General features: G+C 38.1%; 3 protein-coding genes across 6 annotated transcripts in view; 2 read left to right on the top strand and 1 right to left on the bottom strand.

Annotated features, from left to right (window-relative positions):
- Positions 1 to 19,176, top strand: part of zgc:56231 (KISc_KIF23_like and GBP_C domain-containing protein) — a 185,905-nt gene that overhangs the window by 141,083 nt on the left and 25,646 nt on the right. The gene's annotated exons all lie outside the window — the stretch shown is intronic.
- sdr16c5b (short chain dehydrogenase/reductase family 16C, member 5b) lies at positions 3,591 to 9,704 on the top strand. Its single transcript, XM_017472774.3, has 6 exons — positions 3,591 to 4,149; positions 5,036 to 5,167; positions 5,300 to 5,399; positions 5,523 to 5,667; positions 7,890 to 8,015; positions 9,234 to 9,704. The coding sequence occupies exons 1-6, from the start codon at positions 3,829 to 3,831 to the stop codon at positions 9,328 to 9,330; spliced, it is 921 nt and encodes a 306-aa protein (XP_017328263.1). The 5' UTR covers positions 3,591 to 3,828; the 3' UTR covers positions 9,331 to 9,704.
- Positions 10,899 to 18,948, bottom strand: chchd7 (coiled-coil-helix-coiled-coil-helix domain containing 7). Its single transcript, NM_001200953.1, is given in 4 exon segments — positions 10,899 to 11,392; positions 14,050 to 14,148; positions 16,018 to 16,106; positions 18,883 to 18,948. Coding segments are annotated over 3 exon segments (264 nt in total). The 5' UTR covers positions 16,078 to 16,106; positions 18,883 to 18,948; the 3' UTR covers positions 10,899 to 11,287.

Genomic DNA, 19,176 nt, shown 5'->3' with positions numbered 1-19,176 from the left:
TAATCAATGTGACAATTCATTCCCCATTGTAAAGCAATAATTCTAGAAATCTGACAGTGTTGTTTTTTCCCTATAAGTAGATTGAGTTATAAATGTAAAGGTAGCTGGGGTGTCTGTCAGCGTATTCGGAGTTTAATTTTTATATGTGATTTTTCTCCATTTTCACTTTTGGTGTTAATCAGATTTTTAACATTGCTTCAGGTTGAGATGCATGCAAATGGAAAGATTCCAGTTCAGGAAAAGAAAAAGAAGACTTTATTTGCCACATATACATTACAGCAAAACTCTCTTTTTTTGGCATACCCCAGCTTGTTAGGAAGTAGGGGTCAGAGCACAGTGTCAGCCATGATAAGGTACTCCTGGAACAGATATGGTTAAGGGCCTTGCTCCAGGGCCCAACAATGGAAGATTGGTGGTGCTGGGGCTTGAACCTCAACCTTCTTTTCAATAACCCAAAGCCTTAATCATTGAGCCAACCTACCAAAACCTGAAGTGTTAGCATTGCATATAATAGAAAATGTACAAATATGACCATGTGAAAGGTTTTCCCAAGCTGCCATATATTTCATTTGCCCTACCTATTTTAAACCAATCTCTTAACCATCTTTTAACCTGTTAGATAATTTTAAATATGAGACTCACTTTTTTTTAGTTTTCAATTTGGTTTGTAGTTAAAAGAATAATTCAAATAAAACATGGCCTGAAATGGACAGGTTTCCGACCACAGATTTCGGTCCAGTGTGTTTACTGTCTGTTAAAAAAATTGCATTTGCCACATCCTGAACGGTTACATGCAACTGCTATTGAGCCACCTGTCAACATGGGTCACTTGGAATTAGCTGCACCTTCTTCGCCCAAAAGGAAATCTCTCTGTATTAACACTAGACCATGTATTTTTAACTTACTTAACCCTCTGGAGTCAAGTAGGGTATTTTTTGAATATTTTGTAATATACCATATACCAGCTTAAAAATGTTTTTAGCTCAAGTGTTTGGTATCCCTCCTTTCAGCAGAACCTCAGCTTTTAGAATGTATTATTATTTTTTTAAAGATATTGTACTGATGAAACAAAATCCAAAAACCCACAAAAATATCACCTATGAAATCATTTTCATTTAATAAATGAGTCTCTTTATAATTTTTCTCAATTGGAGTAATTTCTTCTTTTTTTTTTTACATTTATGATTAGTATTTTTTTTTTTTTCATTTTGAGGAAAACTTCAACAACTTACAACAATTTAATTTATTTTATTCATTTAACTTAAATAACTTACTTTAAATAATGAATATGCTTGCGAACAACGGTTTGCATACCCTTAAGGAAAAACCAAGAAAGTTTAATAGTGTGTTACAAATGTTCTATCATTCTATCATCATCCCAGTTAACAAAAAATGGTCAAATAGAGTATGTTAAGATATCGATAGTCAAAATGTCAACAAAATGACATTAATAATCAGTTAAAATCTCATTTTATGAATGTGATGTATTCTAAGATGCCGTTTGAACACATTATGGATGTAACACACAACATTTTACAGTCAGGCTGAAACTGAGAGGGACACAGCAAAACCTTGTCAACTTTTGGTTCTTGTAATTTATAATATTTTTCTCTGTTGATAAATTGTAAACTATTCATATCCTCTTCTGTTTTCACCCAGAAAACATGCTAGATTAGTAAACAGCTTTGTTGCATAGCTTACTAAAGCAGTATCAGCAGGCGGAGCCAGAGGGGTGTACTGAGTGGCACTAGAGACCCCTGACATCCGATTGGCCACCCCAAGTGCCACTCCAACATTTTATTCGCTACTTGCAGTTGCTGATGCTGATTGACGCATCATTTCACCTCTTGTCGAAAGAAGAGGGTTTTTTTTTTTTTTTTGATGTTCACCGGCAGCGTTTGCAGTTTTCAAATCAATGACCAGCCTAGGATGAAAGAATATTGTTGCAGGATACCATAGAATAAGAAAACATCACATTTGAAGTAAGTTTTTACGGTTTAGCATCAGCTTTGTTAATAACTTTTATGAGATGCTGTGTGAGTTAATAAGGCTCCAATAGCCTACCTGTAATGTTAGGACGGCACATATAAATGAGGCGATATAAGCGTGGTCCCAGTTAGTTTCCTTTTATTAAACAACGTCAAGTTAACATTTAGCAGTTTGAAATCGATTAGCTAGCTCAGCTACTTCAGTTCAGAGGAGGGCTAGCAATGATCAAACTGCTAACTTAGACTGGTAGGTGATTTTAATGTAGCCTACAGTTATGAAAATGAGGATTTGTAATTAAGATAAAAATGCTGGTAATTGGATGATTTAACTATATGTTACCATAGCCTGTCATATTTTTGCACAGGATCAGTTAAACATGAAAAGAAAGGGAGAGATATAATTCTTTTTAAAGGCAGATCAGGTGCAAACAGCCCTTGTCTGATTGATGCCTGATATATGTAATTGCAGTGTGTGTGTGTGTGTGTGTGTGTGTGTGTGTGTGTGTGTGTGTGTGTGTGTGATATTACTATCGATACCAGAAATGTTTGGTCCCCAAGTAAAAAACAGCTTATATATCATACTAAATCATACATACTTTTTTTTTGTTTGTATGTAAAAATGCATTTTTCTGATGTTTAGGTGATGGATAGTTTTAGGGGATAGAAAATACAGTTTGTACAGTATAAAATCATTATGGAAATTCCCGATAAAACATGGAAACCCAACATTGTGTGTGTGTGTGTGTGTGTGTGTGTGTGTGTGTGTGTGTGTGTGTGGGGACCCCTGAACGTTCAGTGGTCACCCCATGTATAAAACTCTAGTTCCACCACTCAGTAGATTCACATGGGCACCAATAATCCAATATTAACCCGATTAAGACAATACTCTGATTAAGAAACTACCATGTAAACAGCAATTTTTTATTACCTTAATCCGATTAAAGTCATACTCGAAGTAAACACAAATTGAATTAAGACGTGGAGTATTCCTGTTTTAATTGCATTACCGAATCAGACTATTAACGTTGTATGGGAATTTTCACCACATTTTGCGACAGGACACGATCACACACAGTGCTCAACCGTTTTACAGCAAACAAGAGAGCACCGCTGTGTCCCAAACCACATACTTACCTGCTACATAGTAGGCGAAATACATGTATTTTGGCTACTATATAATATGTAAGTGTGCGATTTGGGACGCAGCCCACGGCTTCAAGCAGTCGTCTATTTGCACAGGATACGGTACCATAGCGAAGACCAACTGTATGTTGATACGTGAAATTCTGGAGGAACGTCGGACGGCGTGGCGCAGTGACGTAATGATGTGTGTCATTAATGTCATTATGATCTATAACACGTAAAACCTGAACATGAAAGGAATATTCTAAAAGCAACTCATGTAAACACCTTAATCACAATATTGTCTTATTCAGAATAAGGTCAGTAATTAGATTGCTGCTGTCCGTGTAAACGTAGTCACTGATTATCAGGTGAAATGTGTGTACGCTACAGATTCACAGCTCAGTGCGTCTCGGCACACAAATAGTTAACAGGTGACCGCGCCTTCCACATCCTGTACCGTTACCGAGCCCGCTGCACTAATACCGACCTTTGTATTGGAGGTAAACATGTAATTGATGTTTTAGCGACCGAAGGTCAACTGTTTACTGCTTGTTTACCTACAAAAGCGAATGGACGCGGCGATGGACTCATGGCCTGAGGTGATTCAACTGACTGAACTGCATGTACTGAGTGAAACTGTAAGCTTACTGTAAACACAAAGCTGCTTCTTCACTCAGACTCACTCCTTGTGTCCAGACCTCGCTCTTTTTCCGCCATGAACTTCTTCTTAGAGACTCTGAAGGTTCTCTCGTTGTCGGTGGTCTACTACCTGGAGGCGTTTTTCCGGCTGTTTGTGCCGGTGCGGAGGAAGAGTGTTGAGGGAGAGGTGGTGTTAATGACCGGAGCTGGATCTGGACTCGGCCGGATCATGGCGCTGGAGTTCGCGCGACTCGGCGCGCGCCTTGTGCTCTGGGACATCGACGAGGCGGGGAACCTGGAGACCGCGCGCCTTATCAAGGAAACACACGGCGCGCGAGCGCACACCTACACCTGCGACTGCAGCAGCCGAGAGGAGGTGTACAAAGTGGCGGACCGGGTAGGGACACACACTACTGTCTGTACAAGTGTAATACTGTCGCTAAATACGGCTTTACGACTAACCTATTGGTTGCTGTTTTAATCTAAAATCATTTGCATTTCATGTAAAAGTCCCATCTTTTACAAAATAAATAAATAAATACATCCATACAAGGTCAAATTTATCTGCACTTATCTGTAATAGGATATTCAACCCTCACAGAGAAACAAATACTTACCCACACACAGAGACACAAACAGAATTTTTGAAAGCGTGGAACCTTAAACGTTAAACCTTATGTAACAAGAGGCCTTAATCTCACTCCAGAAAATAACCACGACAGGCTATAGGTCTAGAAGAAGAGATACAATACAGATAAACCAGAGAAGTCCAGTTACCCTTGGCTTACTACTTACAATTCAAAATAAAGTGCACTAGAAAGTAAGTTTTAAGTAACTCATTAAGGTATTTGAGCACTCACCTGAGGATTTTTTTTTTTTTACCCCTTTCAGTTCAGTACTACTAGACAGAGGCAAGGCTAGAGAGGAAATGAACTAACTACTTGGCCTGCAATCCTGAGCCGGATATTAGAATAGTTGGATTAGGTTCATAAAATAAATATATACCGATTGGGTCCATGAAATTTAATTTATATTTTGAAATGTATGCTACTAGACATGACATGGATGACTGAACCCAGACATATTTTAACATAACTGATTTCACATTCACAAACATATAAAATAATGTTGACATCGCAACTGGCACATAAAATACAAAAACCTCTTGATTCCAAACACAGCTAAATTGTACTGGAGAATAGAGCTCTTATTAATGAAAGCATTAAGCCACTGTTGTCCAGTAAAAGATAGATAAAGCTGATAGAATTTGCTTGGCTTTTTAGGTCAAACGTGAAGTGGGTGACATCACTATTCTGGTGAACAATGCCGGCATTGTCACAGGGAAAAAGTTCCTGCAATCTCCAGACTCGCATATAGAGAAGACTATGGAGGTCAACAGCATGGCCCATTTCTGGGTGAGTTACTATGACATAACCTTTCAGTCTCACTTTCTTCTCCACATACACACCTGTACATTTACACTATTTACTGCAACCACAAGCACAGGAAAATCTTGTGCATCACAATGATCTTGCTTCTTTCTTTAGACGTGCAAGGCTTTTCTCCCAGCGATGATTGCTGCAAACCATGGCCATTTGGTCAGCATAGCTAGCTCAGCTGGCCTTATCGGTGTCAGCGGACTGGCAGGTATACGCCCACAACACAATTTGTGTGACTGTAAACACTGACTTCACCCTTATTTAACAATTATCCAGTCTAACAGGTGTGTGTGTGTGTGTGTGTGTGTGTGTGTGTGTGTGTGTGTGACAGATTACTGTGCTAGCAAGTTTGCGGCAGTAGGCTTTGCAGAGTCCATGGCTCTTGAGATGTTGGCTATTGGCTGTGATGGAGTGAAGACCACCATAGTGTGTCCCTTCTTCATCAACACTGGAATGTTTGATGGAGCTAACACAAAGTAAGACTCACAAAAAGTATTTCAGTTTCTAAAACATTTGTTTGGAGAAAGGTGGAGTGCAGTTAGGGCTGAGCGATATGACAAAAATATCATTGTGATACTTGACGACATTTATACGACACATGATTTATATCACGATATATAATTTAGCTAAGAAACTGTCTGCAAAACAGTAGTAAAATAAACAAAATAATAAAAAAAAAACTTTTGACAATACTTTTTTTTAATGCCTACAAAGAAGATAAAAATATATATATATCAAATCAACGACATCAATTTAGTACCATTTAATTTGTAATTATTAAAAAAGTTTTGAATAATACATCACTATACCACCGATATCTCAGAAAAGTGTATCACGCAATTGTTTATCACAATGTCAATATATCGCCCAGCCCTAAGTGCAGTCACCATGTTTTATGTGGGAAAAAATTTGAATGCTTGCTAATACACAAGAATGAGAAGTTTTACATATGTTAGTATTTCATTTGGGCTTATTTTCAAGTACTTTCATTCAGCTTTTTAAAATAGACAAAATGACAAAAGAGAACCAGAGGCATATTGTGTTACTAGCCCAGAGTAATGTCTGAGATGCCAGTTTTTATTTGAATGATCAGTGTGTGTTTGTTAGATGTCGCAGAGGTGTGTGTTGCAAAAATGACTGCAAGTGAAAATTTCTTGAATATATTCAAATCTATCTGGTATTAGCTGTTATAAAATTACAATATACCAAATATTCTCAGCAAAAAAAGAAACGTCCTCTCATATTCATCTGCGTTTATTTCCAGCAAATTGCTTAACATGTGTAAATATTTGTATGAACATAAAAACATTCAACAATTGAGACATAAACTGAACAAGTTTCACCGACATTTGACAAACAGAAAGGGAATAATGAGTCCCTGAACAAAGGAGGGGGTCGATATCAAAAGTAACAGTCGGGTATGTGGTGGCCATCAGCTGCTTTAAGTACTACAGTGCATCTCGTCATCATGGACTGCACCAGATTTGTCAGTTCTTGCTGTGAGATGTTACTCCACTCTTCCACCAAGACATTTACAAGTTCTCCATCACGTCTGGTTAAATGTAATTTTCCACTGCGAGGACGATCAGCTGTACTTCCTGTCTCCCTGCAGCACTGTCTTAGGCGTCTTACATTACAGACATTGCAGTTTATTGCTCTGGCCACATCTGCAGTCCTCATGCCTCCCTGCAGCAGGCCTATGGCATGTTCACACAGGTGAGCAGGAACCATAGGCATCTTTCTTCTGGTGTTTTTCAGAGTCAGTAGAAAGGTCTCTTTAGTATCCCAAGTTATTGTAACTGTGACCTTAATTGCCTGTAAACTGTTCGTGTCTTAAGGACTGTTCCACAGGTGCATGTGCAATAATTTATGGTTCATTGAACAAGCATGAAAAACACTGTTTAAACCCTTTCCAATAAAGATCTGTAAAGCTCAATTGGATTTTACAAAATTATCTTTAAAATACAGTCTCCTTAAAAAGGGACGTTTCATTTTTTTTGCTGAGTTTATTTTCATTCGTTAAGATATATATATATATATATATATATATATATATATATATATATATATATATATATATATATATATATATATATATATATATATTAGAAGATCAAGATACATTGTGGCTGCTCATATTAATTATCATGCATCCAGTAGAAATATTTATTAAACCATGGTCTATCCCAAACACTGTTGTGAGCTAGCTTCTTTATTAGAAGTTATTAGAACAAAAAAGAGTAATCGAGGGAACCTAAGACAATGTGAAAGTTGAACATAGATATTGGGCCACAAAGAAGACTCACTAGTTATGAAAACTTCATTTCACCCTAATCATAGCCTAGTTAGAATATAGCTAATAGACTACTAACTAACTACCAATTTGTACTATATGAGAGAACTCTTTACATTATCAAAAAAAAAAAAAAAAAAAAACTACTTAACCTGACAGGGATATGACTTTACATCATAGTACAGATGCTCTAAGATATCCAGTCTTAATATACCTTATGAACAAACTAATGAAATTAACATTTAATAAATTCCCTGAATCAAAGAGGTCAGGTCTGTGAGATAAAAATACAGTTGTGAAATTTTAAGGACCAAGAAATGGAGATGTACTTTAATAATTATTCTACACATACTGTATGTTAACGGATTACAATGACTCCTAATGGGAGTTTGTGTATTTTTGTAGGTGGCCGAGACTCATGCCCATTTTAGAGCCGGATTACGTGTGTCGAAAAATTGTTGATGCTGTTCGGAGAGATCAAGTCTATCTATATCTGCCTCGTAGCATCTATCTATCCATCGCTCTAAAGAAGTAAGTCAGATTTACGCTTTAAGTCATTCCAGGAATCAACCTACACTGCTGTGCGCACTGCGTGTACCCAGTATTTGTACAGTGTATGCAGGATTCTCTTCGTCTCTATACTCTGTGTGTTTGTGTGTATGTGTCCATGTACACACACATACCTCTCTCTGCTGCTTATGCTTAAATCTCTTTGAACTCAAGCATAATTGTGCCATAATTTAAGAATTTAATTAGCGAGACCAGACTATGATGCCATAATGGATAAACCACTTACATGTCTGACTGATCTTGTGCCAAGATTCTGCTGAATTGTTATTTGCGTTTGTATGAGCGTCTGCACGCATGTAGGAGTGTTGATTATACTACGTCTTTTTGGTGTACGGTTTAGCTTTAAGATCAGGAATTGGCATACGATGCAACAACGCCCAAAATACTGCAACAAAAATGCACCAGAATAGGGTATAGGGTTTTATTCTGGTATAGAATTTTAACACTAAGTACCCTTTTAGAAAACACACTGGTGGTCAGAACTAAATTGGAAAAAGGTCAATCAGTTATTCTGTCTCTATGGTTTACGAAGCATTACCGCACCACAAATGTTGACCTGCTGTATTTTTCTGCCGTCAAAGCACTACATGATCATAGCAGCGCATTACAGATCATGCGGAATCATTTAAACAGCAGTTGTGGGTTTTGCAACATGGATCGTCTCGAGACAGTCGTGCTGATTGCTACATCTCCTTTTCCTCTCGGACAAGTCAGTCAGGTGTTTGGTAGCACGGTTTCAGTTCTTATAAAATATGAACAGTAATACTTACGTAAGCGCTGAAGTGTTAGCATACATGATGTTAGAAATACAGAATGCAAAAGCATTTTCATACAAATTACGCGGGTTATTTATACACATCAATCAAATACTCTTTTGTATTTTAAAATGCACACTTCAGACACATTTATGTGAATATATATATATATATATATATATATATATATATATATATATATATATATATATATATATGTATACACTGGAAAATATATGGAAATACTGTATAAACATGATGTACAGCCATAGTAGAGAGCAGTTTGGGATTTTTATTGCTCATGCCATATACATTAAACATTTCATTAAAATGTAGATTCATTGATTTATAAAAAAAAAAAAATTATATCCTTGTTTTTGAATGAACATATAATAATTATTTTTCTTTCTTTTTTTTCTAACAGTATTTTGCCTGTTAAATTAGGAGTACTGCTTGGTGAATATTTAGGAGCATTTGACTTTATGGCTAAGTTCAAAGGGCATGGCAAGAAGAGCAACTGAAGTCTGAGGAAACATGAACCCCCTCCGTAGAGCTTCAGGAACATCGGCTGTGTTTTCAGTGACATTAGTTATTAATAGGGTGGACCAAAGCTGCACGGAGATGAATAAAGCAATGAAGAATTATTATTTAACTATATACAAGCATGTCAATGCAAACTACTATTGGCTCTAAGCTATAACCACTCAACGCACTTAATCTGGAGAATAAATCAAATGTTCCAGTATAATAACAATGTAATAATTGTATTGTCTGTCTAGATGTGTAGAACAATACTGTTTGTATTTTATGAAGATACTAATTTGTAATCTGAAGCAGCTACAACATATTGGTTGTAAATGTATCATGAAATAAATCTAATGAAGTTCACAGTGTACACATATTGAATGAATAGTTTCTGTGGCTCTTTTAAAAATCATTTGAATATTGAATTTTTATTTCTTAACTAACACCAAACAGGTTTAGCAACTAAAACACCATTCAGTGTGAACCCCGGTAAAGCTTATAAACCACTGATTATGTGAACATGTTTATTTATTCACCTTATAGTTTGTGATTTTGTTGTGCATTTGTTTGCTCTTTGGATTCATAGCAAGCTTCTTTAATAGGCATGGAAATTTGCTGGTACTACATCCTTGATGTGATTATTTTTTAAAATTACACACAGACCCATGAAAGCATCTGATTTTGAGATGTTCAGCTCCTTGGTATGAAATGCTGTTTGTCATTTTCACTGAGCCTGATGAACAACTGCGTGAAGCACTGCATTTCACAACCATTCATCCTCGAGATGGATCACATGCCTTCGGGGAACATTTACTCTGTACAGATGATTACTGCACCAACAATAATAGTGAACACAGAGTGGCGCAATCAAATCACACTTTATCCACCATTATGTTAATAACCTACCATTACTCCGTATTCGTTCATGATAACCTATTACTATTTAAGAGGAATGTCAATGATGGCTCATTTATCTTTCAGTAGCAAATTTGGAGGCAGGGGGTTCTGTGATTGCCTTGAGTCTGAACCAGCATGCATGGTACCAGCAACGCCTTTGAGCGAAAAGCAGAAGATTGTGAAACTGATAATGACTTCAAGGAATTTTTTTTTTTGACCATTTTATATGCAACATATGCAGCATCATCAAGCCAGAATCCCACTAGCACATTATTCATAAGGAGTCGTGACTCGAGTAAGAGATGACAAACACATTGCACACAACGCAACAGCTTGTCTGATTAGTAACAGGTTGGCTGTTCTCAGTGCTTACTACAAAACACACAAAGGTTACTGAGGCATCTGTAGTCACTTGGGGACTGTTTTTCTGAAAACCACAAAATCACAGCAAGTCCATACGGGGAGCCTGCTTGAAGCAAAAAGTGGTGATTTACAGTCAGCCACTAATATATGCAGTGTAGTATCCTATCACCCTCATGAGGCCACTGCAGGAAGTGCAAGCCTTCACAGACTACAGGACTGGTAATTAAAATGTACAGCTCACTCATTTTGTGGACAACAGAAAAATAAACCCTTACAATTTATAGTGAAGAAGAAACAACAACAGTTTTACTTTCATTGTTTATTTGACTCTTGTTAATATTCAGACTGAATACTCATGAGATATTATAACTGCACATGATTGACATGTAGATCAGCCAGATTCAGAGAATGATTAACACAGGAACTGTTCAAAAACAAGCACGTGTTCAAAAACACGTGTTCAAGCACTTGCACTCTCTCAAGTACACACAAACAACTCCATAACAAGTATGTGCACACAAATACCCCCCCCCCCCCCCCCCCCCACACACACACACACACACACCCCTCTGCCCACTGGGCCGAAGTATAAATAAAGTTTTTAAGGCTCCCTATTAGAAGGATGCACTAATCCACACATACTTCACCTCAGAGAGGCACAGTCAGTGTTCTGCTATTAAAAGTCAGTTAGTTTCAGTAGGGCTTCCCTCCCAGAGAAGCTAGCATTTCTTCTCTCTCTGTTGCTGTAGGCATATCAGGCTTTATACCTTCACGCCTGCGCTGGAGCATCACAGTATGCTGAGGGGAAAATTTTTATACAGTTTAACATACATACTGCACATACAAAATATACATACACTCACCGAATACTTTGTTAGGAACGACATTTGCTTCCTGACATGGTGTGTTATAATACTGGAAGTATCGATTAGAAGATGGGTAAATTGTGGGCATGAAGGGATGCACATGGTCAACAACAATACTCAAACAGGCTGTGGAATTCAAACAATGATTGATTGGTATTAACGGGAGCAAAGTTTGCCAAGAAAACATTCCCCACCCCATTACACCATCTCCACCAGCCTGGACTGTTGACACAAGGCAGGTTGGGTGCATATATTCATGCTGTTGGTGCCAAACTCTGACCCTACCATCTGTGCACCTCAGCAGAAATTAAGATTCATCAGACCAGGCTACGTTTTTCCAGTCTTCAGCTGTCTAGTTTTGGTGAGTCTGTGCCCACTGCAGCTCAGAATTCTGTTCTTGGCTGACAGAAGTAGATCCTGACATGATCGTCTGCAGTTGTAGCTCATACACCTCAAAGTTCAGCGTGTTGTGCATTCTGAGATGCTTGTTCACCACAGTTGTACAGAGTGGTTATCTGAGTTACTGTAGCCTTTCTGTCAGCTGAGACCAGTCTGGCCATTCTCCGTTGTCCTCTCTCATCAACAATGCGTTTCCTTCTGAAGAACTCCAGCTCACTGGGTGTTTTTTCTTTATTGCACCATTCTGAATATTCTCTAGAGAATGTTGTGTGTGAAAATCCCAGAAGATCAGCAGATATGGAAACACTCAAACCAGCCCATCGGGCACCAACAATCATGCCACGGTCAAAATCACTAAGATCACATTTTTCCCCCTATTCTGAAGGTTCATATGAACATTACCCAAATCTGCTGGCACACGATTGGCTGATTAGGTAATTGCATGAATGAGTAGGTGTACAGGTGTTCCTAATAAAGTGCTTAGTGAGTATACATGCATACATACATGCTGGACATGGGTCTAAGACAAAAATATGTAAAAACGTCTCCCTCCTCCACTTCCCAATTCTATGGGGGGTGAATATTTATGCAAGCCACAGTGTACACAGTCCCCTCTGAAACTACTGGCAAGGCAAGGCCAGTTCATTTGTTTGTGATATACGCCAAAGACATTTGGGTTTGAGATCTAAAGATGGATATGAGACGAGAGTTTAGGATTTCAGATTTTATTTCCTGGTTATGTGTTAAACAAAATAAAACATAAAACCTTTTGTATCAGACCAGCCAATTTTTAGCTGAGCAAATGTATAGGAACAGATAAGTTTTGAAATAAATTAAAGTAAGGAACACTTAATATTTGGTTGCATATACCTGGTTTGCAATAACTGTATCAAGCCTGAGACTCACTGACATCACCAAATTGTTGGTTTCTTCTTTTGTGATGCTTTTCCAGGCTTTTACCACAGCCTCTCAGTTTTTGTTTGTTTCTGGGGGTTTCTCCATTCAGTCTCCTCTTCAGGAGGTGAAAAGCTGCTCAATTGGGTCGGGTAATTGACTTGGCCAGTCTAAAACCTTCCACTTTTCACCCCTAATAAAGTCCTCAGTTGAGTTGGCAGTGTGTTTTGGATCAGCCATCCAAACCATGATACTACCTCCACCATGTTATACAGATGAGCTTGTATGTTTTGGATCACGAGCAGATCCTTTCTTTCTCCACACTTTGGCCTTTCCGTCACTTTGGTAGAGGTTAAATTTGGTTCCAGAAATTTTGTGGCTCATCTCTGTATTTCTTTGCAAATTCCAATCTGGCTTTCCGATTCTTACTGCTGATGAGTGGTTTGCATCTTGTGGTATGGTCTCTATATCTCTGTTCTCAAAGTCTTCTTCAAAAGCTGGATTGTGATGTCACTGACTATTGGTTTTGGGTTTTTCTTCACAGCTCCCACAATGTTTCCGTCATCAGCTGTTGGCGTTTTCCGTGGCCGACCCATTCAGTGTCTGTTGCTCAGTACACCAGAGGTTTCTTTATTTTTCACAACATTACAAATAGTTGTATTGGCCAGTGTTTGTGCAGTGCCTCTGATTGATTTTCCCTCTTTTCTCACCATCAAAATGGCTTGCTTTTCTCCCATAGGCAGCTCTCTGATCTTCATATTGGCTTATTCTTTTTAAAAACAAATAAAGTAAAGGTGAAACTGAAGGCTAAAACCAAGAATAGATGTTCAGAGCTATTTATAGTTTAAGCAATCAATCTAACAGGACACACCTGGGTAACACCTGTCAGTCACATGTTCCTATATTATTGCTCACCTTCAAACTGGGTGGTCTGATACAAGATGTGCTATGTTCTATATCATTTAACACATCTACGTATAAATACCAGTTTATGCATTCAGAATGTACCTTTCAGATAAATGGACACATTTAAAAGTAATTACTAATGCGTTATTGGTCACTAAACCTTTTTTTTTATGTGAACCACTTGTCTCTGAGACTAAATGTAATGTGGCCTGTTAGTTAAAATAAGCCTGATACTGCTTTACAATTTTCTGTTATGCTCAGCAGTAAATACTTGTGTAGATGGCTCCGATTTGACCAATGTGTACGTCGATGTAAACAATATATTGCTTGCGATCTGGAGAGCTTTAATTTGTTGGGAAAACTTGTGCTGTGTGGAGTTAAAATACTCACCCAGTATTTCCGGCAATTCTTATACTTCAAGAAGTATGCAGAGCACATGTTTTTATCATAGTTATATGCTTCCAGGCACTTTTGGGAACCATCACTCTCCTACACAGAGACAAAGTAATACACATTAATTAATACAATCTAAACTAAAAGAAATATCACATGTCGTGTGTGTTTAACTCTCCTGAGTACAAGCACTTGCTGTGTGTCTCTCCGTCGTTGTGTGAGCGTATGAGCGAGTGTGTGTTTAGCAGAGGCTCTCTCCAGTCCTTTCTACAACCATTCTCTACTTGTTTGTGGTCAGTTAGAGAGAAGGTAGCCTTGTAGTACTTGTATTAATGCGAACTCCCTTAACAAAATAAATGATTGGATTGTATTCTGCCGTACATTTAGGCAGCTTTGTAAAAGTGACCACCAAATGAATAAAGAGATATACCTAAGCAGTGCAAAAGGAAAAAAAAGAAGAAATCAAAAAGAAACTAAAGCACAGGAGGCCAAAATTATGTCAGTTAAGGAAGTTACTGATATAGGATGAATATGCAAGGGGCTTGTCAGGCAGGAAAGGCATTCCTCATACATCTTCAGCAATGAATTAATTATAATTCATTATAATTAGAGGCAAGGCTACAGTATACATGAGGGCAAGTGTGTAAACTAGAATGGACACAGCATTGTTCTCAGCCATTTGGCAGTCAATCACTAAACGCATGCTCATCTTCTTGTGGATATACACTCACCATGCACTTTAATAGGAACACCTGTACACCTGTTCATTTATGCAGTAATCAAATCAGCCGATCATGTGGCTGCAGCACAAGCTCAAAACCATGCAGATACAGGACAAGAACTTCAGTTCATGTTCATATCATACAGCAGAACGAGGAAAATGTGTGATATCTGTGACTTTCATCGTGGCATGGTTGGGTACCAGATGGGCACATTTGAGTATTTCATAAACTGTTGATCTCCTGGGATTTTCACACATAACAGTCGCTAGAGTTTACTCAGAATGGTACAAAAAAACAAACAAAAAAAAAAAAACACTGAGTGAGCGACAGTTCTGTTCGTGGACTGGAACCTGATATGGTTTTCTGCTGTTGTAGCACATCCACCTCAAGGTTTGATGTGTTCCACGTTCTGAAATGCTTTTCTGCTCACCATGGTTGTAAAAAGTGATTATTTGAGTTACTATAGACTTCTTCAGTCTGGTCATTCTCCTCTGATCTCGCTCATCAACAAGATGTTTCAGCCTGAAATATCTCCGCTCACAGGATGTTTTTTTTTTTTTTTTTAATCACACCACTCTGTGTAAACACTAGAGACTGTTGGGTTTGAAAATCCCAGCTCAGCAGTTTCTGAAATACTCAAACCAGCCCATCTGGCACCAACAATCAACAAAAAGTCACAGAGATCACTTTTTTCCTATTCTGATGTTTAAAATGAACATGAACCGAAGCTCTTGACCTGTATCTGAATGATTTTGTGCACTGAGCTGCTGCCATATGATTGGCTGACTGTATAACTGCATAAATGTGCAGGTGTACGGGTTCCTATTAAAGTGGACAGTGAGTGTATATTTATTTTTTATTTTATTTTATTACATATTTCATGAATCTATTAGTTTTTTCTTGCACTGATTGATACGTTACATGTCACAATAAATGACTAAACGACATGCACCTCCATCCCAGAGGTATTAATCTGTGTATCAGGCCAGCATGACCACCCGGCACAAAATTCCCCATCGTAGCAATTTTTATCTATAATTAAAATGTATTAGCGCAACTTCTTATTTATAAGGGGGGGACACAGGCAAACAAGAAACAAATAAACAAAGTAAATTTCTTCGCAATCATTTTTAATCTCGTTTGGCATTACATTTATTGTGACATACAGTGCATTTAAAATTATTGGCTGAAAGTTTGATATGAGAAAAAGAAACATATTACTGTCGGCTACTCATAAACTGACCTCTATGCAGGGGTTGCTGTCTGCATTCCGAACTTTTCCAGCACTCGACTTGGTGCTCATCCTTCAGACGCACCCGTGATCCACGTGTGCTGAAAGACAAGAGTTGTGGTCAAAGCCAGAACAGCATATTTACATACAATTCCAGTGTCGTACACAAAGTGTCACTTTAGATCTAAGCTGTGCAAAGCAACATGCTACCGGAGCTGTAGGAGCCGAAACCAGCTGAGACGATTGCACTGCACATTTCTTTTGGGATGCAGAAGACATGACTGATGCAGATGCATTCATTTAGATCAGTTATTGCCATATATATATTTGCAGTGTTGGAAAATTCTGCTGTACAACCAATTTCTTTAAAAAAGGTTTCAACTCTTAAATTTTTTTTCCCTCACTCTCTCCGTAACCTGTTAAAAAGGTAACTCATACAGGCTTGAAGGTAGCGTGAGTTACACAGGCATAGTATTTTGTGATAAACTGTAAACAATCTTCTACAGTATCAGTGATGACCAGCAAATCAGACACACCTTCCGGTACATACAAGCAGCTCTACCAGACTTTACATGTTATGTTATTACTAAATAATAACTTTACGTTACGTGAGAAACGTGCTAAATGTCTGTGGAAAATCTACAGCAAGGACAACTTTTACTTTGACTATTTCCTACATTTTAGAGCAGTTGTGAAGACAAGCATGAACGGACACATTTGTATTTATGCAGTCAGCAAAACCCAACCACAATTTGTCTGCTTCAATATGGCCTTGAGAAGCTTTGCTCACTTTTGGCATTTTCCTCAGTTTAAAAAAATATTAAAAATCCACCCTGAACCCCATGCATATTAATCTTTATCATGAATACCCAATCTTCAATAGCTTCCATGATTTATTTTGTAATTCAATTTTTTGAGTTGTCATTTTTTTGGTATAAAGGTTTTTTTAAACAACATGTTGGTCAGTTTTCAGTTTTGCGATGAGTGATGTATATTTCCCTCCTCAAACAGTGAACTGTATAGTCAACAATATGTATTTAGCAAGTGAATATGTCTGTATGTTGATTGATCAAAAGCAAATATTTGTTGTATATACTGCAGCATAACTCATTTAAAGCCAAGTATGTTTACTTCTGATGCTGTGCACAGCCATGTTGATTGGACTTCACTCTGTAAACTGAGAAAGAACTCATAGGTGAGAAGACTACTCCAAGTTGACGAGGAGGAATTTCAAGAGGAGGGCGCGTTTCCTTTGGCTTTTACTGGTTGGAGATTGGGAATTACAAGTTGTGGCCTCGAGTCGAACACCGCATTGAGTCCTGCTTCATTTCTAGGCTGATACAACAGAGTTTCAGTCCTTTGGTCCGTCCAGCCCTCCCATCTCTCATCTTTACACTCTGCTTAAACAGATAATCTTCCAAAACATCACCTTTCATGCTATTACATGGCGCCATCAACACTACCACGCTCTTCAACTCATAAATTGCTAACTATCTGAACCAAGTTTTTCCCACAACTGTGCTGTAATAGCTGCATTGCATTCTGGGACTTTAAGCAGAATGTTCACTTTCTCCACTACTTTTACGGTGGATTTGCCATTAATGACGACACTGAACATCGCCAAAAATGGTGAGTGAGAGAGAAAAGAAGCACTTGTGCGTTTTTGTTTAGTTTCAGGAGCTAACAGTGAGAGCTGACCATTAGCCCTCGTGTCTGAATTTTTTTTTCCACCATTGTATCTTCACTAGTGATGTCTTCCTGTGACATCAGCACGGCACACAATAGGTAAGTTCTCCTGGAATAATGAAAATACAGCCTCAACCAACAAATCACCAAAATCACATCATACACATTGCTATATCAATATATTTAATGGTGCATTAGATAAGATTAAGTCACTAAAAGTTAAGTGGGTGAATTCCACATTTGAATAACTTTTTTTATGCCTTAAACTCCACCCCCTTCCCTCCCATGTTCACGAAGCTCCGCCCCCACAATCTAGGTGGCCTGCAGAGTCTGTAAAAGTAGTGTAGTGTCTGTCAGTAGATAATAAAATAATATGTTATGTCCGAAAATGACTGACAGACGGAGACACACAACAGGCACTCCAGGCTGGTCTTCAGTTTTCCAAACAGGTTTTCACAGCTTCAACAGCTTACATATCTTCCAGGGTTTGTTTTTGCTTGTTTTTTTTTTGTTTGTTTGTTTTTTTGGACATGTAAGAAAGTGAACCTAAAATGCCTATTGCATCTTTAACGTATTTCAGGGTGGAAATTTGCTTTAATGAGAGGGAAAAAATGTACATTTCCCTCTCTGTCTTTAAAAAAAAACCTCCCACACATGCTGAGGACTTTTCAAACGTGAAAATAAAGCACTCATGAAGTTTAAACATTCAGTCAGTCATGTTCAAACCTAACGGTTATGTCACAGAGCAATACCACACGGGCAGAAAGTGAAAGCAGTGGCTCTGTAGTGCTGCTACTCGAGGCGGTGGTTCACTCAATCTGACCTTCAATTAAACAGGTGAAGAACGCTAGGCTAAGCTAAGGCTGTGACACTGAAACAGCATTTAGAATCAACAAAAATCGCACAAAGCCTTGTGTTTGCGGTTTTAAAATGTTAATTGAAGTGGGAAGTTAGTTGGGTTTTATATGCAAAACACTGATTCATTCATTCATTAATTTTCAGGTAGCCAAGCAACAGTGCCAGAGTCCTAATTCTATCATTAGCTTTAGCGGCTCTTAGCCTCAGACTCTCAGTTGTGTTAACTGTTACACAGTGACCAGTTTAACACGGTTTATTCTCTGTAAGTGGCTCACAGGTAAAACTCGTTGGTTTAAACAAAATAAACGAAGCGTTTTTAAAATTTGTACTCACCGGTAATTGCACATCAGGCTGTGATAACAGTGTGTACTAACATCTCTGAGTTACAGAGACACCTAGCAGCTTTCCCTCATGTCAGTCTGAACGACATAAGAAACTCAACCAGCTCCAGTCCCGCCCCCTCAGGTGACTGACAGCACAGTCTGACCAATATGCAGTGTAAACTAAAATAAACCGGCAGCTACCCAGTCGACTGACAGGTCTTCCAGCCACTAATTTGGAGCCTCTGGCGGTTTTAACCCACCTATTGTTTTAAATAGAAATCAACTGAAGTCATTTCGATTGACA

The sequence above is a fragment of the Ictalurus punctatus genome, chromosome 7, assembly GCF_001660625.3.
Source record: "Ictalurus punctatus breed USDA103 chromosome 7, Coco_2.0, whole genome shotgun sequence".
NCBI lineage: Eukaryota > Metazoa > Chordata > Actinopteri > Siluriformes > Ictaluridae > Ictalurus > Ictalurus punctatus.
The sequence above is the reverse complement of the archived record's forward strand: the minus strand, read 5'-3'. Positions and strand labels throughout refer to the sequence as shown.